At 39.2% G+C, this 27,551-nt stretch overlaps 1 protein-coding gene across 6 annotated transcripts in view; it reads left to right on the forward strand.

Annotated features, from left to right (window-relative positions):
- The first annotated feature begins 1,701 nt into the window (after positions 1-1,701).
- EPHB1 (EPH receptor B1) overlaps positions 1,702-27,551 on the forward strand; it is a 407,526-nt gene continuing 381,676 nt past the window's right edge. For 5 of the 6 annotated variants that reach the window (XR_005558711.1, XR_005558712.1, XM_039360062.1 and 2 more), the window contains exon 1: positions 1,702-2,131. Coding sequence is in view for 3 of the 6 variants with exons in the window: in XM_039360062.1 (XP_039215996.1) it covers positions 2,059-2,131 (73 nt within the window). In the remaining 3 variants the exon portion in view is untranslated. Of the gene's footprint in view, positions 2,132-24,361; positions 24,387-27,551 lie in introns of those variants that run through there. The other variant, XM_039360065.1, reaches the window with a different exon arrangement.

The raw sequence follows: 27,551 nt of genomic DNA on the forward strand, positions 1-27,551 counted from the left end.
TCCATGAATCATGTACTTTTGGCTGACATTGGCTGACCCTTAGATTATAACTTCACAATATTTTTCTTCTTAGCACACTATTTTATGTTATTGGGATATTTCAGCTTGATTTTTGTAAATTACCTTGGAAGCTACCAAAAGGCAACATGCTCTACATCTCTATTCAACACAACTCAATTAACTTCTATAGAATTAATTCCAATATATGTAGATATCAGCCTGCAGACAAAAGCAAATAAACTGATGTTATTTAAGTTAAGCATTTACCTGCATGAACCTTTAGAAAGGATTACAATTTTGAAAAGATGTGTTCCAAATATGTATCTTCGTATCCCATATACAAACTTTGGATTATTGTTAACTTCTACCAAATGCAAAAATGGTTTGTTCTCATCAAAACCTGGGTGGAAACAGTTGCTGTTATTCGTTCTTTGAAACAATAGAGCAGTGGTTCTCAACCTTTTTAATGCCGTGACCCCCAACCGGTTGTAAGTCGAGGACTACCCAACCGGTCGTAAGTCAAGGACTTTCCCTGCCCAGGAGTGCCGCGCATGCGTGGTGCCGCCCCTGCGCTGGCCGAGGTGTAGCTGGCAAGCGGCAGAGACGGTGCAGGCCAACCACTGGCTGGGCCACCAGCTGGCCCAGCCCAAGGGAGGTAAGGCACCCGCTGGGCCCCACACGCACCAGCAACCCTCCCTGCGCCCGCCGGCCTCCCACCTCCCACCCCTGGCCCTCTTTTACTTACATTTTTAGTAGTTGATCAGCAGGGAGGGGTGGAAACTTCCAGACAGCTCGCCTTCACTGCAAACAATTTGCAGCACCGTTCGCAGAATGGGACTTTTGGCGGGCTCAGCATGGCAGAGACAGCCTGTACAATTCCTATTGGCTTTTGAAAGCCAATAGAATTAGACTCTATCCAAGAGAGTCTATTCTGCTGGCTTTCAAAAGCCAATAGAATAAAAGGGAGTAGCACAGCTAAGGGGAAAAAAATGGCGGACTACGTTGTTTGGCAACCCCCGTGAAATGGTCGTTTGACCCCAAATGGGGTCCCGACCCACAGGTTGAGAACCACTGCAATAGAGGAATTTGATTCTAGGTATTACCGGTGTGACTAAAATCCCCAAAGGTCAAGAAAGGCTTTGTTTGTCAGAGATCCCAGTATCTCCTTCTGCTCCTTTCACCATCCTTAGACTGCCTTCGTCTGGCACAGCTCAGGGTTGTTGGGCTATGTTAGCTTACGGAACTGTCCTAGATAAAAAAACATATTGAGTGGGAGAGTCTTGAAGACCCATTGTGAATTTTTTTTTTATACAGACCACGCCTGAAGGTAGAAATAGGTAGATTAAGAATGAGCCAAGTGGCTTTGCGGACGAGTGACCGGAATGAATACGACTTGAATAGAATGAGACGAACTATGTAGACGTGGAGACACTAGGGGGCGCTGTTCTCCTTCCTTCTACGCTTTTGCTCGCTCGCGCGGGTCTTTCCCTACGGCTTTCCTGCAAAAGTTTCTCTAAAACTAACAATACTGGAGTAAAGGGAATGTTCGTTGCTGATTGGTCGAAGGATTTTTGTGGGTTCGATTTCTTGATTGGACAGGAGCGTTAGGGGTGGGAAAAGTATTGATGGGGGCGCGCGCGCGCGCGATTGGCGAGGCGGGGGGGGGAAACCCTTCTCTCTCCCCCTCCCTTCAGCCTCAGCCTCAGATTTTGTTCTCACTGTACTCTACTACCGCTTGCAATGTGACACTTGAATATAGATCTCTCTTTTTCTCACCCCCACACATCACACCTCATACACACACACACGCACGCATACAGACATTGGCACATACCTACACACACTTGCACATATACACACACACACGCATGCACGCACACACGGACCCACGCGGTGGACTCGGTATTCCGGAATAGAGTTGTTCAGGATATATATTGAATTATATATATAAAGAGAGAGGGAGAGAAAGAGAAAAAGCGACGAGAAAGGAGCTAATCTGGTCCAACAAGGAACTATTTCCTTTCTTCTTTTTAAATCTGTCCCCGTTTCTTCTGCATCATGTTCGGGGCTCCTATGGCACTGGATTTTATTGTGCTTTTCTGCTTGGCATCTGCAATTGCAGCGGTGGAAGGTAACAAAATATGATCAACGAAAGGGAAGCGGGTGGGCGGGTAGAAAGAAAACTTTTTTTTTTTAAAGCCTCGACGATATTCGCCGAATTGTTCAGTTTGCTGTTGATACTCGCGCGGGGGGGGGGGGAGGAGGAAAGCCCTGCTCGGCTCCGTTGCTGTGGCTGCCGCTTTCCCAGCCCACGCTCGGTAAAAGGACGCGGGGAGCGAGCACCGACTCCACGGGACGCGTCCCCGGGTAGATTTCCCATCCAGTCCGGCTGCAATGCGGCTCGCCTACCCTATTCCGAGATCTGGAAGACTAGGGAGCTGGGGCCAGGAAGTGGTTTCCAACCCTTCCCGCTGTGGAGCTCAGAGATTCTGCCGGCGCCCGGAACCGGGCTCCGGTGGCGTTTGCACCGCCCTTCGGCCCCTCTCCCCGAATCTTGCTTGAATGGAGAAGCGGGCTTTTCCCAGGGAAGGGAACGTCGGAATGGTGTGCGTGGTGGGCCGGGAGCAGTAGCCGGGCAATCCGGGCAAGGTGTTTATGGTCGGGGAGAAGGCGGGCAGGTCCGGCAAAGAGCAAGAGCGGAGCGACGACCGGCTCCCAACTTAGTGCTCACACCGCCCGTCCTCCTCCGCCCACAGCCGTGTCGGGCTACAATAGATGAAGGGTGGGAGTGGGCTGCCGTGGTGGAAGGTGTAACTGGGACCCGATCCTTACTTCTCCCTTTTTGCGTTTCAGAAAAGGAAACGCCTGATGATCGCGCTGGGCAAATAGGACGCTCGCAAATTTGGCGGTGTTTTTTTTTTTTTTTTTGTCTGGCTAGTTTGAATAGGGGAAGAATCGAACCGGGGCGGCGGTCCTGCGATGGCTCTTAGCGTGGCAAGAATATAGATGTGTAGCCTACAGGCCATTTCCACCCGAGGGATTTATAGCGTCTTATACTGTACCACGTCCCGGCCACTCGCGGGGGCGAGATGAAGGCTGGTTTCGTTTAGTGGTCGATTCGTCCTCCCGTGCTCGCTCTAAGCAGAGCTCCCGCGCGCGTTTCCCGGACTATACCTTACTTGAAGCGCTAGTCGGGCCAACTCGTTCTTGAGAGGAGAATGCCGCCGGCCCTTTTCCTGTTCCTCGGGGCTGGGTTGGGCTGGGAATCGAGCGCAGAACTTGCTGCACCTTTTTGCAGGGAATGAATTAAAAACTTAAGTCCTGCCCGGCTTTTCTCTTTGCTGTCTAGGGAGTAGCTGGGAGTCTCCCCTTTCCAAAAGAAAAAGAAAATAATCGAGGACGGCCGCCCAAATAAACTTTCACCAAACGAGCGTACTGGGATTTTACTACCTCAAATGAGGGGTGAGCACAGCCTAGTGATGAACTGGGTGGCCATCCCATTGGTGGGCGCCCCGTTGTAATGGGCAGAATCGCTATAAAAGCTCGAGGCAGAATACAAGGGAAAGAAGGGGGGGAGGGAGCCCGAGAAGGAGGTGCTGTTGGTGTAGCTTTGGTGATGAACGATGAACGTGACCATTCAGAAGATGTTTCTCGGGGGCAATTAAAACAGAACCGCGAAAACCGCTTAGCTAGACCGCTCCCTGATTGATGCAACAGGGTAGGGAAACTTGGGAAGCTTGTGGAGACCAGAGCGTGCTGTCGTAAACCCGCGGGACCTCTGGTAATTCTTCCCAGGGGGAATTTGTTCTAGGAATAGCGAGACAAACGTCAAAACCCCTCTCCTTTTTGTTTTAGAGCTGCGGGGGAGCCACCTTGCGGATCCCCACGCCGACCCCGCCTTCATCCGCGATGAGATTAACTGGAAGGCAGCGTTTGGCGACCCTTTTCTCTCTTCCCCTCCTTCTCGGATGGCGATTTTCTTTTTTGCGTCCTGATCCTCTCCCAGCTGGTTGCTTTGCGGGAGCTCTTTATTTAAGAAATTGCTGAGATGCAAGGGAGGAGCCTGGCTAGCCGCTAAAGCAGAAGGCGAGCCCTCTCGAGCCACGACGTTGACGGCGGCTTTATTGCAGGCAATTAGGCAGGACGGGGGGGGGGAGGGAGAGCGGCAGCGGCATTGGTAAGAAAGACAGTTTCAGTGGAATCTTGGCTGTTTTGTTCTCCTTGCAAAAAGCAAAAAAAAAAAAAAAATAGCTTTGGGCAACAGGCATATTCTGTAGTTAAACTAGGGAGGAAATTCTTGAACTGGGCAGGACAACAGGGAGCTATATTTTTAAAAAAATTAGGAAGGAAAAAAAAACCCCTGAATTTGGTGGACCTGGTGGGGCGGGCGCCTAGAAAATAAATTGGCATATTCATGATAACCAGAAGAGCTGAAGTTGTTTATATCTCTGCTTTTGTTCTTAGACTTGTGCAAGTGAAGACAGCACAGTTTGCACAGTCTGAAAATGAAAAGAAATAATAAACATGAGATTGTGTCAGTTGAGGGAATGCATCTAGGATTAGGGTTGGTTAGGATCGCAGGACCATTAAATGGATATGTGATTGGCTTGCAAACTGTATCCAGGGTGTTCATAACTGGTTCCTCATTAAGTTGTAGAATGATACCCAGTGAAGTTGCACATGGTTTAGCCCTGCATCTTCTTTTGGCTTTTAGCATTTCAAAAAATTCATTTTAAAGATAACATGGATGTGTGTTTATAAAATTTGCAAACAAAATAGGTCAGAATAGCTGATGCTCTAAAGCATGGATGTCAAACTTGCCATATCACATGACATGTTGTGACGTATCGCAACTCTTTTTGGAGTGCTGCAGCTGGGGTGGGTGCGGCCTCTGTATGATGCAACCGGACAGTTTGACACCCCTGCTCTAAAGCAGAGGTCCCCAATCTTTTGAGCAACAGGGACCGGTTCTGTGGAGAAAGATTTTTCTGCGGACCAGAGGGGATGTGGTTTCATGTGCTGCCTGCATCCAGTGGATGGGGTTTCACTTGTTTGCGCGGTTCGGTTGCTGGTATGTCTTGACTCAGTGCCGATCCATGGACCAGGGGTTGGGAACCCCTGCTCTAAAGTAAAATTCAAAACTATCTTGATAGTAGCAGCATCTGCAGGGATGGGCAAAGGGGCCAGATTAGCATCAGCAGCATGGCAGTGTGGTGATGCAAGCCCCATTTTCTGTGTACATCACAACATTGCATGCATGGCCCAAGGGCAAAGTTTGCAATGTGTTCTCACCATCATTCCATTAATGGCAATGAGTTTCTGTGGATGCCTCTGCTTGGTGAGTGAGAGAAATGGATGGGCAAGAAATACTTGAAATTTAAAGGAAATGCAAAGTTTTATCCTTCAGAAACAGATCAAAACACAGGTGTAAGAGGGTGATATTTGGCATTAGTTGTAAAAAAAGGCTATATCATATGTGCCTAAAATCTAATCATATGTGAATGAACAGTGTGATTTGCTGCAAAAAGGACAAATGTTATAATGGGCTGTATCATTTCTGTTGAAATCACTTTTTGAGATGGGCGGTCATATAAATTGGAAAAATAAGTAAATTCCAAGAAATAATTGTTCTGTTTTATCCCATGTTAGCCCCTTGCCTTCATACACAACCCAGTTCTGGACATCAAACTGAAACATGTTTAAGGAAGGTTGTCAGAATGGTCAGGGATTAGAAACTAAAACTTACAAATAGAAGATGAAAGAATTTGAAATGTTTAACTACGAGACAAAGGCTGGGGTGGTGAATATGATCACAGTCTTCAAAATACCTGAAGGATGTTGTATAACATGTGACCTAATAGAAGGAATAATAGACTGATGGGTTTAAGTTACAAGTAGCCAATCTTTACTGAATGTTAGACTAAAAAAATCATGGTAATTGTAGGAGCTATTCAAATAGTGGAATCAATTACCCAGAAAGGGGGAAGATTGGTATGTATCCTTCACTGGATATATTCAGGAAAAGGCTGAACCGCCATCTACTCCAGATACTTTCATGTGGATTCCTGCACTGAAAAGCAAAAGGGACTTAATGATCAAAATGCCCTCTAACATGTTCATGCTTTTAAGTAGCACAATATTTGCAACACTGTTATTCCCCTACTGCACCAAGTATTTTTGACATTTAAAAGTTTCTTTTAAAAATAGGCGTGTACCCTTTCTGACTATATTCTGAAATACCTATATTGATTTATAAAAGGCATACTTAGATTTTCATAAGTGATGCTGAGGAAGCTTTCCAAAAGCTGATTTTTTAAAATGCAAACACCTCCAGTAAGTTACTGATAAGGTACCGGTAATGAGTCTGCTTTTCACTTGCTCTTGTTCTCTGAAGGCTGTTTGCACACAGGATACGCCCTGCAAAAAACTAATCATATTTTGATACTTAAGGTATAGAAAGCAGACCTATGAACCACCCTTTACTCCAAATTATGAATGATTGCAGCTAATTTTCTCCTTATCCCTCTCCCCCTCCCCAACCTCCCCCTTTTGGAAATATCAAGGGTGAAGAATTAAGTTAAGCCCAAAGCAGACAGCTTTAACCATTCCTAGCAACCATAGTGAAAAATGTTGTTAAATCTTGATAAAGTGAGAGGGAAGAGGAGGACAGGATAAACTGGGAGTGGTGAGGGTTGGTTGTGCTGCATAGTTTTTGCATTACCTGCACCTTTGTTTGGGACCCAGGGTGGCATCAGGATTATAGGATAGTTGGAATGCCATTGTAAGAAGCAAGAGAAGGAGAGGAAAGAATGAGAGCATGCTGTTAGAATATTATGTTGGCATGACTGAGCTTGTGGCAGAAGCATATCTCTCAGCATCTATAGCAGACACTGAAGGAGAAAGTAAAATATTGGAATCATTCAAATCAAGTAGAGATGTCTCAATATTTCCAGGATTTATTGTGTGCTAACCAATATATTTATAGGAACATTAGCTTGGGCTACTTTCTTTCCATGTGAGGTGAAGTGAAATGTTAGGATAGGTGGTTTGTGAATGTGTGTGTGTATGTATGCACTGCCTCTTAAAAGTTTTGATAATTCTTAAGGAATTTCAGAATACAATTCATCAGTTTTGCTTCGACTTTTCAAGTAATGTTTTGTTAAAAATTGATGAAATATCTTAAACGTGAAAGAAGATTAAAAAACTGTGGACATATTCAGACATACATAGAATATTTGATCTTTCTTTGTGCATTGGATAAGAGCTGGCAGCTGCATGTGTGAAGAACTTCAGCTGTCAGGTGTGAAAGACCAAGTCTGTATGCAGCATCTTTTTATTGCTAAAAAGTCTATGCATTGGAATCTTTTCAACGGTTAGTACCTACTTGGAGATAGATAAGGGTCAATGGAATTCAAGGGGGTGTGTGTTGAACTTAATCTGCTTGCAGCTAGTTGGGATTCTAGGCTTATCCCTCTTTTAACTTTGTCCCCAGGTTCTTCCATTCCTACATCAACTGAAAAATCTTTTTTTTAAAATATATAATGAAAATGCCTGTAACTTTGGGGCTTGGAACAGATTATAAAGTATAAATGTCCTAATTGATAAATGCTTGTTTTCATGAGTCCAAGCACTGATGACTCCAGCTCACTGATAGGAAGTTAGAGACATTGAAGGGTCTAAGAATCTGGGGGTTCAGATTCTAGAAGGCTGTTCTATTTTCCGGTGCTAAAGAAATAAACTTCCTGTCTCAGTTTTCATAGCATCTAAATTTATGAGGACATGAAGAATCTTTCAACGGGGCACTTTAATTTTCAAAAGAAATGTAGATTTTTTTAAAAAAATGTGCAAAGGAAAAGATAATGGCAAAACAGAATACACATTGACTTAGAATCCCAACCGGATAATGAATCAGACATTTCCCTATTTGCTTTGTTAATGAATTTTTTGGTGTCCTTTTTTCCATTCCAAAAAAGTAATCTTCTCCATGACCTGCTGTTTTATAATGATAAAATACAACATTAAAATAGTGCAAAACTGAGCTCCAATACAAAAGAGTCCACTGGAATTGGGCAGCCAATATGAAATAGCAAGACTGCTTTCAGATCAACTACAAAACAACAATAAGGAAACCCATATTTTCATAACCTGGCACCTGAATGCTAGCAGAACAATCTTGTAACTGTCCAGTCACAAGGAAGTCCATAGTCCAGGCATCAATCTGTTTTGTATGCTTGCAGTTATATTAGCAATAGGACTCGCAGCATGTCTTTCACTTCCTTGAAGATGAGAATGAGCGGACAGTTTGAATTCTATTTACCGTACTTTCCAGTGTATAAGACAACTTTCGCAAGCATTAAAATCGCCGCCGAAGTCGGGGGTCGTCTTATACGCCGGAAATAACGGTAGTTTCTGGCGTATAAGACGACTTTCTAGGCATACGACTCGGCGCCGAAGACGGGGGTCGTCTTATACACCGGGTCGCCTTATACGCCGGCATATATGGTAAAACAAACTGGAAGCCAATAAAGATTGAGTAATATAAAATCTTGGCAGATGGATCTCTATGTGAACTTTAGGCTCATCTTCCAGACTTTGCCAAGTAATCCATGGGGTTATTTCTGGAACCTGCAAGATTTATGGTTCCTATTTCTTTCACAGTATATTGTTAGGATTTTATTTGATTAATCTATTTGTACAAATTACTGTTTGCCTGATTTCTTTTGTATTTTTTTTAATAATGAACTCTGACAGCATGAAATATTCAACCACTTTTCTTTAAGGAAAACATTTCACTTGAATTAATATCGAAGATCTGTTTGCCTCTGCATGATCTTTGTGATTACATACATACAATCTGTTCTTGGACATTGCAGTCACATTCATATTCTAGAGTAATTCTTAGTCCATTAGTTCAACCCTTCCATGTAAAAGGATACATGGGAAGATTTCCCAAATGCTCAGCATTTCTTGGAAAACAAAAGAGGCGTTATACAGTAACTTCTTCATCAGATTCTTCCATGAAGCCCTACACTGCTACTATTAGCCATCTGACAAAATATTGTAGTTTAGATTTGTACATAATTCACACAAGCTTTTACAATTGGCAGCTTCTTCCTGCCCTGATATGGCTTGTGTCTCCACTGCTCTCTAATATCAAAATCTGGAGAATCATCTAAAATGATTGAGCCCTCCCTTTCTTCTCCCCACTAATAACTTATCTATCCCTACAGTCATTCTAACTTGAGACATTTCATACATGTAACTTTCAGAATTATCTTTCTTCTGAATATTTTTAAATCTGCTCTTCAACATTTCTTTGTGAAACACGGAAGTATCATTTCTACCCTGCAAGCAAGTTTTCTTTTTTGAGTCTTCATTTTATCATTTCTGCTATCTGATGAATGTAAATGCCCAGCCACCAAAAGATGCTTGATAGTGAATTGGGTAGCATATACATTTAATACATACATAAAAATAAAATAACCATCCCAGTAGCCTTTGTTTATGATCAGCTAGTTTATTAAAACCTGTGTGCATACACAAAATACATAGATCAATTGGGATGAATCAGGTGAAGCAAAGAAATTGATAGGCTCTCTTCTTTTTCTTGAGGGGATGAAGGGGATTATGACTGCATAAGGGTTCATGCTCATATATAGGAGCATGGCATCTGAGCACAAGTGCAGAAGACATGTCTCAGTTGGCTAGTTTGGAAGTAGCAAACACAAACACTGGATGTGCTGAATAAGTGTTCCAGTGTTCTACTCTATCATGCTGGATTAGATGTACAACATTAGATTAGTAATAAGGCAGTCAGAAATGGAGTTCATTGAAGGTTACGCTAAAAAGATTAACATACGAGCTGCTTGTCTAGAGAGTGCACTGGTGGGAACTCATTCATCACCCGATGCTGCTATGATTTGACATAGCTTATTGCACTAACTCTGCCATTATGGTCTATAAACCATGGTTTATGACAGTGCAGAAGATGAAGACAACAATTGTACTTGATTTAATATTTTTTCCAGCATCAATAACTGATTGGCTGTAATGTGCCTCTGCAGGCTGATGGGGTGCTGAGGTTTTATGTGATCATGGGGAAATCAGGAATGTATTTCACTAAATGTTGAATAAGGTGTCCAGAATATACCGCGGGACTTGCAACTGAACTGATGTTTTTGTGTTGTATATTTAGGGTCTTTGAGATGCTGAGAAATGGTAAATTCTTTAAAATTGATAATTCCTGGGTTCTTGTGAATACTTGAATAATAGGGACCCATGTGATATTTTTTGCCTGTGAAGCTCTGTGAAGATGTGATAGTTTTATGATGTAACCAGTGTGGAAGATTGAGTGGTAAATTCATCTTGCCTTATACTTTTCTTTGAGAAGACTTTGTTTATTTGTAAATTAACAGACATATAGCTTAATGCCTTTCTTTATTACATGGAGATACCTATCAGTTGATCTCTGCCTTTTCTGGACTTTTACAACTTTATGATACTATGCTTAGACAACTCAAATAGCTTAAACGGAGAACAAATTTTATTTGGTATTAGGTATTTTGTATCTTTTTAAAGTTGTACACAGATTTTGACACTTGCGATCTAGTATAGTTGCCTATGAAAACAATTAGAAATCTGGAGTGAAAATATCCCTCAGATGTATCTATAATCAGAAAATCTGTGAAAGAGTGGATCAGAGGTTGTTGAAGGATTTCGAGAAATTTGTAGATGAGTTGTTGTTAGTCTTTCATGCAGAAGCAAGTTGATCCATTTTCATCCAAAAGATTAAAAATGATTTAGACAAAGTCCTTGAAATGTTGTGTAGGCACAGGATCTTACTGCCATTCATTGAAATGACCTTTCTTCTCTAGGCTTCAGCATTACAGCTTTAAAAATGCATTAATTTTAATTCTTTTATTTTCCTGATCAAGATAGAGGACTATTTGGTTGCAAAAAACAACCAAAACATGTGGATTGTTATAATACATGGTACATTTTTATAGAAAAGTGCAATATAAATCTTTATTTCAGTTGATAAGTCCTGTGATATTTAAATCATGTTATAAATTAATAATATAAAGTATTCTGGTTTTTATCATTACAACATAATTTTCTTCCTCTCCATCCTTCTACTACCTACCTATCTACATACCTGCACAGCAGCCTGATGCAGATGTTGGCTGCCAGTTGCACAGATCAAATCGTGCTTAGTCTCAACTCTTGAGACTGAAAAGGTGCCCACTCCCATCTGGTTGTTGAGCCAGATAAGTGATGGCCCTTTCTCCCAAGATACAACTATACATATGTTTTGTGTCCCTTCCCTAGCCTTTCCTTGACTTTACAGTAGATATGGTAACAATGGCAGCAACACTGTGAATACTGATTTTGATTGGGAGGCTATTAGTTGCTATCTCTTGCCATTGAATTGTAATTCTGAAAGACCTATTCATGGTAGCCTTCAAAATCCAATTATATATAGTTTGCCATCATCTCTCATTTTACTTCTAAACTTATCAGACGAAACAGTTTAACATCAGTCCATGCAAATGATTCAAAGGTTACAGAGCATTTCAGCTTTAAAACTCTGCAGTTTTAAAGGAGCCTTCTTAACTTTTTTGCTGAACAGTTTGGGAAATAGTAAGGGGAAGGGCAGATGGAGTAATCTTCAATAGCATCTGGGTAATTTTCATATAGCCTGAAGAAATAATGGAGCAGTTGAGCATGAATGAAATCCTCCGATTTGCTTGGCTTCCATTGTCATCTCTTAAAATTACGGTCCTAAATGATGCTTTTGTAAAGTTTAAAAGACTTTGAAATGTAGGAGAATTCTACTACCCTCTAAACATTAGTTCATATTTTGTTAAACGTTTGTTACCTGGGGCACAGTTTCTCTTCTTTCTTTTTGGATTAAAATAGGAGGCCATTTCACTCCTGCACCAGAGAACAATATTATATACTTGGTTGATAATACAGAGACATGACTGACAAGGAAACCAATACATGTACAATTGTATGTACAAAATCTTTCTCCTGCAGCCATTTGTGATCTGTGTGCAAATGTCCCCTGAGTGGCATTGGGTTAGAAGAAGTCAAATGGAATTTATATATAGGAAACTGATTCATCAGAGGTTAAGCACTTTCTAAATTATATCTCTACTTCTCTTAAACCTCAGTGGGATGCTTTAATTTCACACATTTCTCAGTATTAATCTCTGTACTAACCAAGGAGAAGCTTGATGATTCTCCTTCAGTTCTGGCAGATAGCTCCCAAAAGGGCCCCTTATGTTTTCACTCCCAGATACCTATAGCTATACCAGACCCCCAAATTAGCTAAGAGATCTAAATGTTGCAACTGCTTTGAAATAAATCCAAGGGGATCTCATGTTATAAAATTCTAGGTGATGCACCAAGTGCTTGAGGAAATAGCCCAGCTGGTATTTTCAACAATTCCCTTTTTTAAAAAAAAGCATTTGAATTACTATTGTATTCAAACTGAAGTTATTTATGTTGTTTCCATTTCCAGCCTAGCATCACTGAGTATTTGAAAGGGGTGGAAGAAAGCAGATTGTGTTTTTTTTTTAATCCATAGAATTTAGCCCTTCAAATTGTAACATTGTATTGGAAGGAGTGGGGAGGAAAATAAGTAAAGATTATTTCATCAGGGGTACTTGTGTGTGTAGTACAAAGAGGCACTCAGATGCAGAGATGCTATGCTATGTTCCAGTATGAAAATGGGATAATGGGAAAGGTGCTTTTTTGTAGCCTATGATCTATATGACTCATGCTGTGTGGAGCATGATGTGCTCTTATGAAATACTGAAAAGGGATCTTTTTTCTGGTATTCAAAAATAAGACTCTGTTAGAGTCTTGCTATGCTGTCTATGAAATGCGGCAAATTAATATGTAGATATTGTTTTCAAACTGCTGCTATTAATGTAATGGAAGCAGCAAGCAAAGGACTAATGTTGCAGGATTTTTTTTCACAACAGGAGAAATGGCATCATCAACAGAGCGTCAGGTAGACTAATGAATCCTCAGTGCTTTGGCAGGTGAATTCAATTTGTTTTAAAAAATGATATATTGGCTTTTCTGCTGAACAAATAGTTTATCAATTACTCTTTATCCCAAATTAACTCAAACAATAGGTTTTATCAAAGAAAAAATATAAATGTCATAGCTATTCTATCTCAGCTTTTACCTCAAGTATTATGATCATAATATTATTTCAGGAGAAAGCCGAGATGGAAGAAGCGGTGAATTATTTATTTATTTATCAAATTTCTTCAGTACCCATCTCCTTCACAGAGGAGCTATATAACACACACACACACACACATACACACACACACAAACATAAAGAAGTGAACTTTCAGGTGTTACTATTGTGTTTAGGAAAGATTAGAGTGGTGGTTCTCAACCTTTTTAATGCTGCGACCCCCAACTGGTCGTAAGTCGAGGACTACTCAACTGGTGCAACACCGTTTGCAGAATGGGATTTTTGGCGGGCTCAGCAGGGCAGAGACAGCCTGGACAATTCCTATTGGCTTTTGAAAGCCAATAGAATTAGACTATTCAAGAGAGTCTATTCTATTGGCTTTCAAAAGCCAATAGAATAAAAGGGAGTAGCACAGCTAAGGAAAAGGGGAAAAAAATGGCAGACTGCGTTGTTTGGCGACCCCCGTGAAATGGTCGTTTGACCCCAAATGGGGTCCCGACCCACAGGTTGAGAACCACTGGATTAGAGGCTGAGAACTAAGGCTGCAAGGCTGAGAACAAGAAAGTAATTAAGAAGAGATTAAAGATTGTCCTTCAATGGAGATCCTATTTTACTCTTATATTTTAATGCTTTTCAATAGTAACCCTTATGGGAATGTTCAGCATTTCTTATTAAATGCTGAAGCATGTATTTCAAGGGTGGAAGGGCTGCTAAAATCAGTATGTTTTGCAAATAAATCTTACTTAATTAGACCCACAATGAAACTTATTCCCATACTTATTTAATAGGATTACAGTCATGTTTATTGTAGTGGAGGGCTACTCTGTTACGTATTGATGATCTGTCTATCAAGCATTTAAAAAGCTGCCATTCAATTCTATAAGAAGTAAACAAGGACTAACACAGCAATATCACATTCTCTTGTTTTTACAGGATTGGCATTTTAGACTTTGAATCTGCTGGTTCTTTTTAGGGTTATATTAGCACTTCCCTGAGAACATGGTTCTGATGCTCATGAAGCCTGTTGGTAACCATGAAGGAAAGAAGTGAAAGATTTGAGATGAAAAAATGAATGCACAAGTGGAATTGATGCTTCATCTGTGATACTCATCTAACAAATAAAAGAGCTTTTTAATGCACTTTCACAATGCATTGGAAAAAAAACCAGAAGGAAAACTAGAAGAGTATTGCATAGAAAATAAAGCCAAATTTGTCAGTAACAGGGTAATAATTTATATTTAACAGATAATTTACACCATAAAGATGTTATGTTTGTATTCCAATTTAAAAAAATGAAAAATAGGAAAATTGGGGTGCAATGGGTTAGACAATAACAAGAAGTTGATATAAATAATAGTTACAAATAAATAAAGCACTTGGGTCAGCTGTTTACTATACAAATTTACAAAAGCTAGACCAAGCCAATAATTGCCAGAATGAATGAATGTTGACATATAGGAAAAAAACCAAATGCTGGAAAAAAGTCAGAAGGAGAAACTTCCTGACAGTTAGAACAATTAACCAGTGGAACAATCTGCCTCCAGAAGCGGTGAATGCTCCAACACTGGAAGTTTTTAAGAAGAAACTGAACAGCCGTTTGTCCGAAATGGTATAGGGCAGGGGTTCTCAACCTTGGCAACTTTAAGACTTGTGGACTTCAACTCCCAGAATTCCTCAGCCAGCTGAAGTCCACAAGTCTTAAAGTTGCCAAGGTTGAGAACCCCTGGTATAGGGTTATCTGCCTGAGCAGGGGGTTGATGACCTCCAGGGTCCCTTCCAACTTTATTATTATTATTATAATTGAGAAATATTAAAAAAATCTGGACAAGCAAGAAAGGGCTTAGCTTTTTTATTTTATATTTATGAATTATCAAAGAGTACTGCATCAAGATTAACTTCTGTTCAACGTTTATTACCGTTCCTTGTGGTAAGAAACTCCGTCGCTTCTATCACATGGCCTCAACAGTTTCATGATGATTAGCACAAAATATCCAACTTCTCTTGACTGAAAACCTAAGTTCTTGTGTAGTTTTGCCATTTCATAAAGGCAAGGTAATGATATATCTGAGACTTTCATATACCCTCCATGACTCTGGACTGCTTGAACACTATCTTTAAATTTTTGGAAAATCCTGTCATTTTCTCATTGGAGTACTTTGGAATTTGGGCATTTGTCCCATGTTTAAATTGTTAGTCTAATAACAGAACTCCAGAAAATATGTGGACTTTTTTTTTTCTCCTGAGTGGCTGACCTAAGATATTTTGCTGCCAAGACAGAATGGCAAATGATGCTTCAACCATTCTGTTAAGGTGATGAATATCTAAAAACAGCCAAATGATTTTGGCAGATGAGGCAGTAAATCCCACATGGATCTCTCTTCATCTTCTGCAGTAAAGAAGCCATAATAAACAAGAGTTTGCTGCACTTCATAGTGTTCAAATCTGCTCACTCAAATTTCTTCAAATTGACTGAGAAGACAGTAGTTTTCTTAAAGTCATAATCTAGCAGGTTAGCTTTTCACAGCCAGATATCCTCTACTTAGGCTGGATTTGTGGAAGGTTATAGTAAGAGATGGATTTTTTAAAAAAAGTATTATATTTTCTCTACTTAGCAAGTTGCTGGGATTAAAAATGGACTACAATATTTTATTTACTTTCCACAAGGGACTGTTATCCATAGTATTAGCACTCCTGGAGTATCTGAGATCTGATTAAGGATTAGAGTAAATTACTAACGGTATCCTAAAAGTTGTCACTATTATTTTGCATTTGGTGCAGTTGTTAAAGCCTTTCCTGTGTGTTGAGGCTATAGCACTGTTCATTGGGCATTCTGGGAGTAATATAAACTGTCTAGCAATGGCAGAGGCATGGAAGCACAAAGAGAATTACTTTAGGAATTGATGGCAAACCACGTTCCATCTTCTCAGTTGCATCATTTAGCCTTCCCTGCAGCAGAATTAGAAAGAGTGAATTATCATAGGAAGTTGCATTTTGCTGGGTTATCTAATTTAAATTATTTACATTGGATTTCCTCATTTGATGTGTTGGGCAGTACTGAATGGTAGCAGCTTTTCAAGTTTTTGAAGGGAGTCTTCTCCTTGACTTGAGATGGCAGGGACAGGATTGTAGACCTTTGTAGGAAATGCAAATGTTCTATCACTAAAGCCAAACTTTTCTTTAATGCATTTCCCCCCCTCTTGCTTGCTTCATGAAGAAGACAACATCTGCATTTAGCTCTGGATAGTGCAAACTTACTTTTTGGGATAACTTGAAAGAACTCAAGGTTGATAGACAAAATGATCAGAATAGTAATTATTGTGGGGCAAAAGGTGCAAATCTGTGCCTGGGTGCTAATGTGAAAAGAAAGGAGAAGGGAATGCTTTCTCCATTTAATACACAATATTAAGCTCATCATGCTTAGAGAGCTAAGCAAAGAAATATAGTTCCTAATGGGTCTTGATGGTGACTATGAAGGGTTTTGGGAGTGTAGTTGAGACCTGTAACTTTCAGCTTGTTACTGTTTTGGTAGCCTGTTTTGCTGGCAGTAATACAATATTCATGGGAGTCTCAAGGCGAAATCTCAGTGCATCACAATGAAAAACATGCCAGTTAGTGTCAATTTGTGCCTGCCAATAAAACACAAAGAGAAAAGCATCTGTTCAGCCGAAGAAAGGACTAATGATAAACACAATTGCCATCCCTGCCTTAAATAATTGAACAAGAATACCACTGAATATTTCATTTTGTTGATATTTAGTTAGCGCAAGCCTCAATCCTATTTCAGAGCAAGATGATCTACTGTATATAAGAAATAAAGGGGCAGAGGGAGAAGAAAAGGCAAGAGAGAGATTCTTCAAAGGAGGAATTTTTTTAAATAGCCTATCAGGGATTTTTATTAATCAGTTGTTAGCTAAAATTGGTTAATGAGCTGAGCTCAATTAAGAAGCAGAGACATTGAAACTTGATGTGGCTAAATAATTATAGCTTTTGTCTACAAAGCCGATAACCCCAGGTGACCCAATTATTATGAGAATTCATGGTTCTCATCTTATTTTTATAATTTGGCTGAGCAAAGCTTTTTAGTTAAAAAGTGTTAGAGTGGGTGGTTATTTCTTTGATAATATAAGAGAAGGAGTTGGATTCTGTCTTTGTGAGATAATTACCTGAACATCATTTTCATCTTTATGATTCGCTCATAGGCATGTGTATGCACACACATGATGCACAAATACACAGAATGAGCCTGGGCAATAATCATGGTAAAAAGATTACTTGGGTGAAATACAGTGATAAATTGGGTGTTTTCAGAAGTACCATAGAATGTAGGTTTTGACACCTACATCACCACAAAATAGGCAGCAAAAATTACATCCACCGATGAGAATGTTAGAGCATTTGGTAAATGCAAAATAAGGTCTTGGTTCATTCAAGATCTCATTGGAAAAATATCTGGCAATGATCCTAGTAGGCCTGTTCCTATGTAACTATCAAACAACACTTCTGTCATTTTGTTTTTTATACTTGCTCTTTCCCCTTCCCTTGCATGCTACATTTTTTCTTTCATCCTGACTCTCATCAATTTGACTTTAGGCACTACACAACTTTGAAACCTGAAGCAGAAAATTTTAGAACTCTGTCTATCTGACTGCTATGGCTGGGCAGAGTTTTAAAGTGGTACTCCACTCTGAAGATTTAACTGTGAAGGGAAATGGCTCCTTACTTCTAATAATTAGACTGGCCCTAGCATTCTGCCTTTCTCATGGATAACAACAGCAGATGCTTATGAAGCAAATTGGCCAAAAGATGTGACTCATCAGTCAGAATAGAACGGGAAGGGACCTTGGAGGTCTTCTAGTCCAGGGCTTTTCAACCTTTTCACCCATTGTACCACTTTTAGGATATGGCAATATCCAAGTACCACCAGTCACCTAGCAAGGTGTCAAAAACTTGATAACCCCCCCCCCAAAAAAAAGAAAAAAGAAAAAAAAGGAAAAAAGTGATAAAGTACAGGTAGTTCGCTTAGTGACTGTTCAAAGTTACAATGGCACTGAAAAAAGTGCCCCCCAGGTGAAAGCCGACCAAGACACCTGCCTGCCCACCCGGTGGCACTCTTCGTCCTGTCCGAGGTTTTCATTGTTATGAGCGTTTCTGTTGAGGACTGGCAGTGGAGGTGGGGTGTGGGGGGGGTGTTTGGTTTTTATTTCCCCCATCTGCTGGGTGATTGCAGCAGGTTTTGGTCACTTCACATGACCCTGGGACACGGTGACCATCATAAATATGAATCAGTTGCCAAGCATCTGAATGAAATCACAAGACCCTGGAGATGCTGTAACATTCCAGCTGATCAGCACTTCTTCTGGGCTCAGCAGAAGCACCAGGATCAGCACCAAACTCCAGCTGGAGCCTGGCGCTGATCTTGGCACTTCTGCTGAGCCCTGACAGCCCCAAAGAAGCGCCGATCAGCTGGAAAGCGGCGTTGATCTTGGTGCTTCCACTGAGCTCTGACAGCCCTGCAGCTCCAGCCATCTCTCGCTCAGGCTTGTGCGGTGCTGCCACCGGTTCAGCTCATTCCCCTCCCTCGCTACCACTTTTCTAGGATGGTTTCATACCACCTGCCAGGTGCCAATGTACCACAGGTGGTACCCGTACCACTGATTGAAAAGCTCTGTTCTAGTCCAACCCCCTGCTCAAACAGGAAACCACATACCATTTCAGACAAATGACTGTCCAGTCTCTTAAAAACCTCCAGTATTGAAGCACCCACAATTTCTGATGGCAAGCTGTTCCACTGATTAATTATCTTACTGTTAGAAAGCTCCTCCTTACTTCCAGTGAACTCAGAGTGAATCATTGAAGTCATTCCACCTTTTATCTTGGCAAAGTGCTAAACATGGGTGGCATATAAAACAAACAAATAAGCAAATAAATAAATTCACTACATTGAGATGCTTATTATAGTGAATCATCTATGAATTGCACTGTTATAGTAAAAGACCTGTCTTGCTTTTCAAGACATCGCAAATCAGTTGCTGAAGTTGCTTCCGTCTTTCTACTTAATGGTAAAGTTGGCCCTTACTAGGTAAGAAATAGCAGTTGCTACATTCAAATCAATAAACTCCTCCTTAAAAAACATACTTGCCTATAGTGCAAAGAATGGAAAAAGTTATGAGACAAACTGATTTGAAAGGAACACTAAACAAAAATTTGTTCAAGCAAGAGATGCAGAACAAATTTGCAGTACTTTTGAAGGAAGGAATTATAAGTCAGTTATAATGAGCAAACCATGGTTTGGCTGTCCTAGGTGAATTGAATCTATCTGAATACTTGGTAAGTTCCTGAATTTATATGTAAACATATATTTTACATGATCAAAATGCTCAGTATTCAATCTAAAATCAGTGTTGTAGCATGTATGGAATTAAGTATTCTACTTGCTTAGTGAAATGGTTAAATCACAATATAAATTCCTCCCATATTACCATCTGTGACAAAATCTATATTTCCAACTTCAAAATAGGAAATGTTGCTGTATCTCCCTTGTCATATATTTTAGGGCAACCCCTAAAATATGTAGTTTCCCTTTATGCAACTCACAACAGCTGAATAAAGGACAATCCAGGCAAAAGATAGGAATAGACCAGGCATGTCAAATTGCTGGCCTGTGGGCTGGATGCATCACATCAAAACCGTGCCCACCCCATTGCCGGCAATGGGGAAAAAGTTGCAAAATGTCACACGACGTCACGTGACATTGCAAGTTTGACATGCCTAGAATATACCTTTTACTTTTTATCCAGAGCTGCATCATTCTCTTCCATAGAGCCAGGCAAGTATGTATGCTCAGAAATATGGCCCAGATGTGTAAAGCCTTTTCCTCAGGTCAAGGCAAAATTAAGTCCAATTTATTAAAGAATCTAGCAAAGAGAATTGCAATTTTAAAACAAAACAAAACAAAACCTTTGCTAACAAAAACCCATCTGACCTATATATGCAACTTTATCAGGATAATTACAGGCAGTTCCCTGTGCCTCTGAAACAGGGTTTGGCCTTTACTTTCTGCCAGCCATTTGAAGACAAGGCTAATTTACTGCCTTGGGCTTTTCTAGAGGAGCAGAAGTAATTTCCAAGGTGTCAGGACTCACACTCTGGAAGATGCCAGTATGTGCTCAATTTAAAGGAACGGGGAGAACAGGAAAGTAGAGTAGGTAAAGAAATATTTCTCATCAATGGACAATAAAAGGACTAGACCATGGGGTCCTTGGTGCTCTCTGAGCTTGGTTGTTTATGACCAAAATACTGCATTTTTTCCCCTGAGGGCAGTTTATTGTTACTTTGCATCTTCCCTAAAAGTGTAAGTAAGACAAATCAGGACATCCTATTAGCACAAATCCTTGCAAAGTTCTGCAACCAACTCCTTTCTAAGAACCAAAATAAATTTTATTCGAGAGAGCACAAGTGTCATTCTTAATATATATGCTATATGAAGACAGGTGGAGAGCTAAAAAAAACATGTGAAGGAAGGAGATGAAGAACAATTTCAGATAATGACAGTAATTTGTTTATCTTCTTTGACAATCATACCTCTAATAAGCAGGTGGCATTCCTTTTAAGGATTTTGCTGTAAGAGAAAAATACGAGAGCATTAAATATATTTTGCTTCTCCCCCATTGTGAAATGGAATATAACTGGATAATGAAAAGCAATTTCGGCTTTTATGATATGTTAGTTATGGTACTCAATATCTGTTCAGGACTCAGAAGTTATGGTAGGGAGTGTATCCAAAGATAATTTAGAATTTGGCTGAAATGCTGGTGTCCTTCCCCCACCCCCCCAACCCCCTTGAAGATTTACTTAAATGGTGTTTGGATTCCTACAATGGAATATCCATTGTGGTTTGCTGTCTGCCATTCTTCTCCCTTAAACTGTTGAAGTATTTCCCCACTTTTTTGTTGTAAGAATATTTATCAAAACTCTTATCTCTGTCTGTTTGGCTCCTTGTTTCTCTCCCTATTTTGGACAATAGCTGGTATGGAGTCAGATATTCCAGATCAGGTGGTATTAGTTGTCTAATTATACTTATATTGTAAGGATTTCATCTCGCTTTTTTCCAGAAATGTTTGGCACCATAAGTGAAAGAACATAATTGTCTAGTTTTAGAGTCCTGTTGTTTGAATATTCATGTTATGGTAGTTTACTATCCAGACTATACGTGTCATTTCCTACAGTCAGCTTTTTTTGTATGTGCATTATCTTTGCCAAGATAAAATTGTAGTAAGGACAAACATGTTAACATGAAATAGTTCTTCCCACTTTCCTGAGATCTTTAGTTTGATATGTTGTAGGTTACTGTTATATATGACAACGTTTAACTTTTATTTTGATGGCCAAGGAACTAGAGAGTAAGTGAAGAATAATCAATGTGCACATTTTTAAAATGAGCACATATTTCAGGTTTTGGTAGCCCACATCTGCTATAGTGCTTAGCATGCTTGACTTGGAAAAGTCCCTCTACTATAAAGCTAACTTGATAATTCTGAGTTAACCACACTATTGAACTAAACTATCCCATAAATGCTTATAAGAATAATACTATGGAAGGAGGAATATTAAGCATATTGCCTTGAGTGCCTCATGGAAAAGAGGGATGCAAACACCAAATAGTAACAAAGGTACTAATGCTAGGGTATCTTGTGACTTTCACTCAAAACTTCAGACTAGATATCCTTCTGTGTTAGACCCAAGACTTTTATTAGCTGTTCAATATATGCAAGGTCAAACAAGGAGCATAGCAGGCTTTCCAGAAATGCTCTTTATTGTTGCAGAGGAGAGTAACAAAGAATTTTGGAAGACTGCTGGCTGTTTTTTCCTTTCTCCAAGACCAGGTCTATAGTTCTTCAATTTTCTAAGTTTGAAATCATATGCCTCGCTAACTCAACTAGTCCTTTATTTTCTATTTCATTGCTTTAGTTGAGATCATAATGACTTTCGTTAGCTGGCTTCATTCTTAAAGCACACAGAATTCAATAATATTTTCACTTATGATAATACCTAAAATAATAGCAAAGAACCACAATAATAGCCTGCCTTCAGAGTCTTTTGTTCCAGCAGTTAAATGAACAATAAAGTATTGTAAAACAAAAATGCAAACAAGTTTTTCTAGTTCGGGAAATGCCAATTTGGATTGGGTCTACATTTCTGCCAGTTGGGGAAGTCAAGGTGCACCACTTTTAACTTAGCAGACATCATTTTTATTTATTTACAATAGTGATTCACATTAGATAAATAGCAAGGTTAATCATAATTACCTGTTCTGTATGGAAAGTTTCAAGAGGGCATTTTGTGGAATTGGTATAAAATGTAACAAGAGTTCAAAATGAACAAGTCAAAATTGGTATACTGTGATTTATGATCTTAACTGTTCAAAGCAGTTAAAAATTTGCTGAATTAGATTCAAGCGCATACTCCTACATTTTCTTTTCCTATGGACAACTATGTAAGTGGAAAGTCCACAAGCAGCATAAATTCTATAGCTTTTTTCTGACACTGTTTCTCAGAAACCTTACGCAACCTTAATGCAAGAGCCTATTGTTCTTGCTAGTAACTATCAGCAGCCTTATCTTCCATGGCTTTGTCTAAGCCTAATTCGTTCCTGAAGTACATAAATGAAGTGCCTCATTTATGTTAGTGCTAATATATGGAAGAGAAGGAAATAGCATTTCTGTGATTGAGGTCTTAAGCTTTTCCCCAGGATCAGGAGCAAGAGAATGATTTAATTCACTTTTTAGAGGCTTACATTTGATCATATCCCACTTAGCTGAGGTTACTAAACATTATCCTTTCCCACTGGGTCCTATTTATGCAAAGAAAACTGTTCTGAAATCTAAAAGTAGCAGGGAAGATTTGAGCTGATGCAAATTACTCATATTTTCATTCTCTTGCAACCAGCTCAATGGAAGAATGATAAAGAGTCTACTACATCTGAGAGCTAAGATTCGGTAAAACCTGAAAGGATTCTTATATGATTTCTCACTTATCTCTATTTCCATCACAAATATGCAAAATCAAGGATTAAAGTGGGCCTTAAAAGCTTTTGCTCCATATAGGAAAAAGCAAGACATCTCCAAGAGCTGGACATTTTATCTATTTAAAAATCTCCAGTAGAAAACAGATGAACATCACTCACAGCAATTTTGTTAAGCCATTCTGTCATTAGGGCAATTGAGTCATTTATTTTACCTAGTCTGCTTATATAAAGTTATATAGGTGGCTATATAACTTTAATTTTTACAATCACTACCAATATGGCCAATATGACAATTGATATGACATCTTCATCTATACTGTTGTGCAGTTGAAATGATTTTGGAAAGTGAATCTGCTCATAGATGTTTCTAAGCATGTGAAGAAGGAAGGAAATTAAGGGTCTATTGTAGAGTTTAGGGCCCACAAGCCTGGCATCTATAAGGCAAGAGTGGACAATACTTGTTTGTAGAGAGCCATACTTAACATACTTCATATGTTTATGAAGACCACAATGGATGAGACCATAGTACAGTGTGGATTTGCCATGTCGTACTTGGATAAGACTAGGATTTTTTAATTTAGATTTTCAGAAATTTGCATCTATTTTAGGCTGTTCTAGGACATATACTTATTTTGTGATTCTCTACTTCAAAATTGGGTTTGCTGATTTGGGAAAATTACAAGTGTCTCTTGCCTATTGGCTAATATGGATGGTCATATAACTGCCATTTACAAGAAGGAAGAGGTTGTTCTCTGCCTCAAGATGCTTTCTACTGCCCCAATTTATTTTACATTATACTTTTTTCTGGCTAGATGGGCACATTTCCAAATAAAGCCATGCTAGACAGTCATCCATCATTTTTATTTTCTAAGAATGCCTCTAGAACATATGTGGTGGCCAAAAGCTTCCTATAAATAAAGTGAAGCTGCTTTGTTTTACAGCATGACAAGTTTCTTCTTTGGAAAAATTTAAAACATCTAAAAGTTAAATGGGCACCAAAGGAATGCTCATGAATACGTAAGTGCCATAACTTACCCCTGTCAAGAGATCTTTAAAAATAAAACCCTAGGTGACTATATAACTTTAATTTTTACAATCACTACCAAGGACGGGAATTTTGGAAGCTGAAGTCTACAACTTCTGGTACGTACTGATACAAAACTAATATATGTTCTTTCAGATGAAATTCTTGCTCAAGGCAAAGTTTTCAACTGTAATTACTGGCTAACTCTTTAAGCCAGTTTGTTCTTCCAGTTTCACTGGAAATTTTGTCTTAGAAAAGTATCTGTTGTTAGAAGAATAACTTACTCTATAGCAAACCTTGCTATTCTGAACAGCAGAGACTTATATTTTTGTCGAGGACTTTTAAATAATTCTTGGGTAGAATAAATCAGTGGTTTCAGGGCCAGCTAAGACAAGCACATAAGCCCTTTTGCTATTGTGATTTCTTTTTTTCTGCATCAATCCATGGTTGTGTAAAACACGTGCTTTTATAAGAAGTCTGCCTGCATAAAAAAACGACAGTGCAAAAATAAAATTGATAATATTCTGGAAAAACAAGTTTCAAGTAGCAAGTTGGAATCTCTCTTTTTATCATTGTAGGAAATGCAGTTAGAGGTAGTCTTTATTATGGAGAAGCAGTGGAATTAATTAGTCTTTCTATTTAATAATATTTTCATTTTAAAATAAACTTATTGCAAAGAAGTTAATAGGCACTGATTTTTTCTGGAATTACTACTGATTTTTATTTTTGTAATGTCAGAGGGGAAAAATGTGGAAAAACAAAATATACTTTTGATGAAAAAGCCAAAAGTGAATAATAGTGAAACTGTAAAAATATATTATTTTAATAATTTTAAAATGTAAGATTGTATATTGTAATTGCAAAATGTAAACTGCTTTCATATTTCTTGGAAAACATTTAAAGTTTGTCTCTTTTTTCAATCTTCTGTTTAATAAATCATTTTTTCTAGAGTTTCATTTCTTGTAAACTATTTAATAATTCCTTGTGTTTGATTTTCTTCAAGTAGTGAGCAGATAAATGCTTTTCTGTTTTCAGTAAATTTATTGTCAAATCTTGTTTATTAACGTATCATCCTGAACATATCAAAAACTTGCTATAATTGAAAAATCAATTCTTATGAACTTATTTATAAAAATAAGAATCTTACTTTATAAATGATAAATATTGAAATGTATGCTAAAAGTTCCACTTTTCAGCTAATGAAAATACAACTTTATGCATGAGCAGTATTATCACTGAAATATTCTTAAATTACCCTTAAATTTCCCTTTTTTTGTAAAATGCCACAACTTAGTAGCATCATTCTATTGCTGATTCCTTATCTGCTCACTGTTCTTTTTTGGGAGGGAAGGGATGTGTGTGAGTGTGTGCGTCTATTTTTTATCTCTATATCTCCATATCTACTCAACTTGTAGACTTAGTAGCATTCTTCCCATTTGAATTGCATTTGCTAGATTGGGTCCACTATTTCTACCATTTTAAGATGCTTTGTACATTGTTTATTAAGGCCCATCAACATTAAAATTCCAAACTCATGTATTTATTTAGAAAAGGTCTAATTGTAAATTTAAATATGCACATAGGAAACATTAGTCTCAGAGAGTCTTAAAATATTTTACAATTTAGGATCAATTGCATGAAGATTGTTCCTTATATTGTATGTGGGGCAGTCTTTTACCAAGGAAGGTAGGCAGGGCAGTCCTTTGTTGAGGTCAGCATTGACAATAACTAGACCTGCCATTTAGTCAAAATCCCTGACTTTATACTATGCTGTTCCCATTATACATTCTGAAATGTTACTTAACCTTTTCCATAGCAAGTCTCCTTTGGTTGTTTATATTAGATTAACCTTCTTGGATACTTTCTTCTTTATATCTATATGGGGAAGGAGATGTTATAGAATTGTTTGAAATGTACCCAAAATTCTGCATTTCATAGTGTAAAAAATTCATTGGTGCATATTAATAGAATCACAGCATAATAGAATAGAATAGAATAGAATAGAATAGAGCTGGGAGGGACCTTGGAGGTCTTCTAGTCCAGCCCCCTGCTCAAGCAGACAACCAGTGATGGCGAACCTATGACACGCATGCTAGAGGCGGCACTCAGAGCTCTCTCTGTGGGCATGTGCACCATTGCCCCAGTCCCCCTCCACCACGGCCCCTTCCTCACCAGCCGCCCCCCGAGGAGAGTCACCTGCTGGCACGGAGCAGTGCAGCCAAGAACATGGCAGCTGGGCAGCAGGGACCATTCTCATGCCCCATCATGTGCAGATGATGCTGTGGGGCGCAGGTGGAGGGCGTGGCCACCATGGTGTGGCAGGGCCGCCTGGGCGATCTGCAGAGGGCTGTGGAGGCAATGGGTGGCCCTGTGGATGGGCGGAGTTGGGGCAGGGCAGGGGGCAAAGTGGGGATGGGGCAGAGCAGGGGCAGAGTGGGCAGGGGCAGAGGGTAGAGCTGTTTTTGGGCATTTGGTCTCTAAAAGGTTCGCCATCACTGACCTATACCATCTAGACAAGTGACTATTTAGTCTCTTCTTGAAAATCTTCAGTGATGGAACGCCCATGATTTCTGGAGGCAAGCTGTTCCACTGGTTCATTGTCTTCACTGTCAGGAAGTTTCTCCTTAGATGTTTAGTTCCAACATTCTCTTCTTTTTAACCTGCTTTACATACACTGGCATTCACTGTTTTATTCTTAGTTCTGGCCTCTGCATGAATTATGCTGGAACTTTTGCTTTTTATCCTAAGATCCATGGCTTTTAAATGACAATTATTTTATATTGGCTACAAAATGGTAAGAAGGGAAGAAGAAAGTCTGGGAATTCTCTGCTGTCATAGTCAAGCTTGATCAAAATTGGTAGATTCATATAACTTCTGGCTGCAAATTTGTCAGTTTGGTAAAAAATTGGATATTGCTTTATAGAGCAGTGACATCCCATTGTCAGGTTTTGTTCCCATGGTATTGACAGTCTTCCTTTGCTTTTCTCCTCCTCCTCCTCCTCCTCCTCCTGAAAGAAATATTCTCAATGGTTTTTGTATCTTTGCTAACTGTTGTAAGAAATACAGAAAATAAATTCTCGGAACAACTGCAACACCAAATAATGTTCACAAGTCACTGAATGATTTTGTAATAAAGGGATAAATGAACAATTTAATGGAGTATATTCCAATTAAATGAAAAAGGAATGTAATTGGCTAAATGTGCTAGAGATAAGCCAGAAACAATTTTCCAGAATATATAAACAATTGTTAAAATTTAAGAGTGAGGTAAAATAAGATAGTGC

The sequence above is a fragment of the Crotalus tigris genome, unplaced genomic scaffold, assembly GCF_016545835.1.
Source record: "Crotalus tigris isolate CLP2741 ecotype Arizona unplaced genomic scaffold, ASM1654583v1 scf7180000019154.1569036, whole genome shotgun sequence".
Classification (NCBI taxonomy): domain Eukaryota; kingdom Metazoa; phylum Chordata; class Lepidosauria; order Squamata; family Viperidae; genus Crotalus; species Crotalus tigris.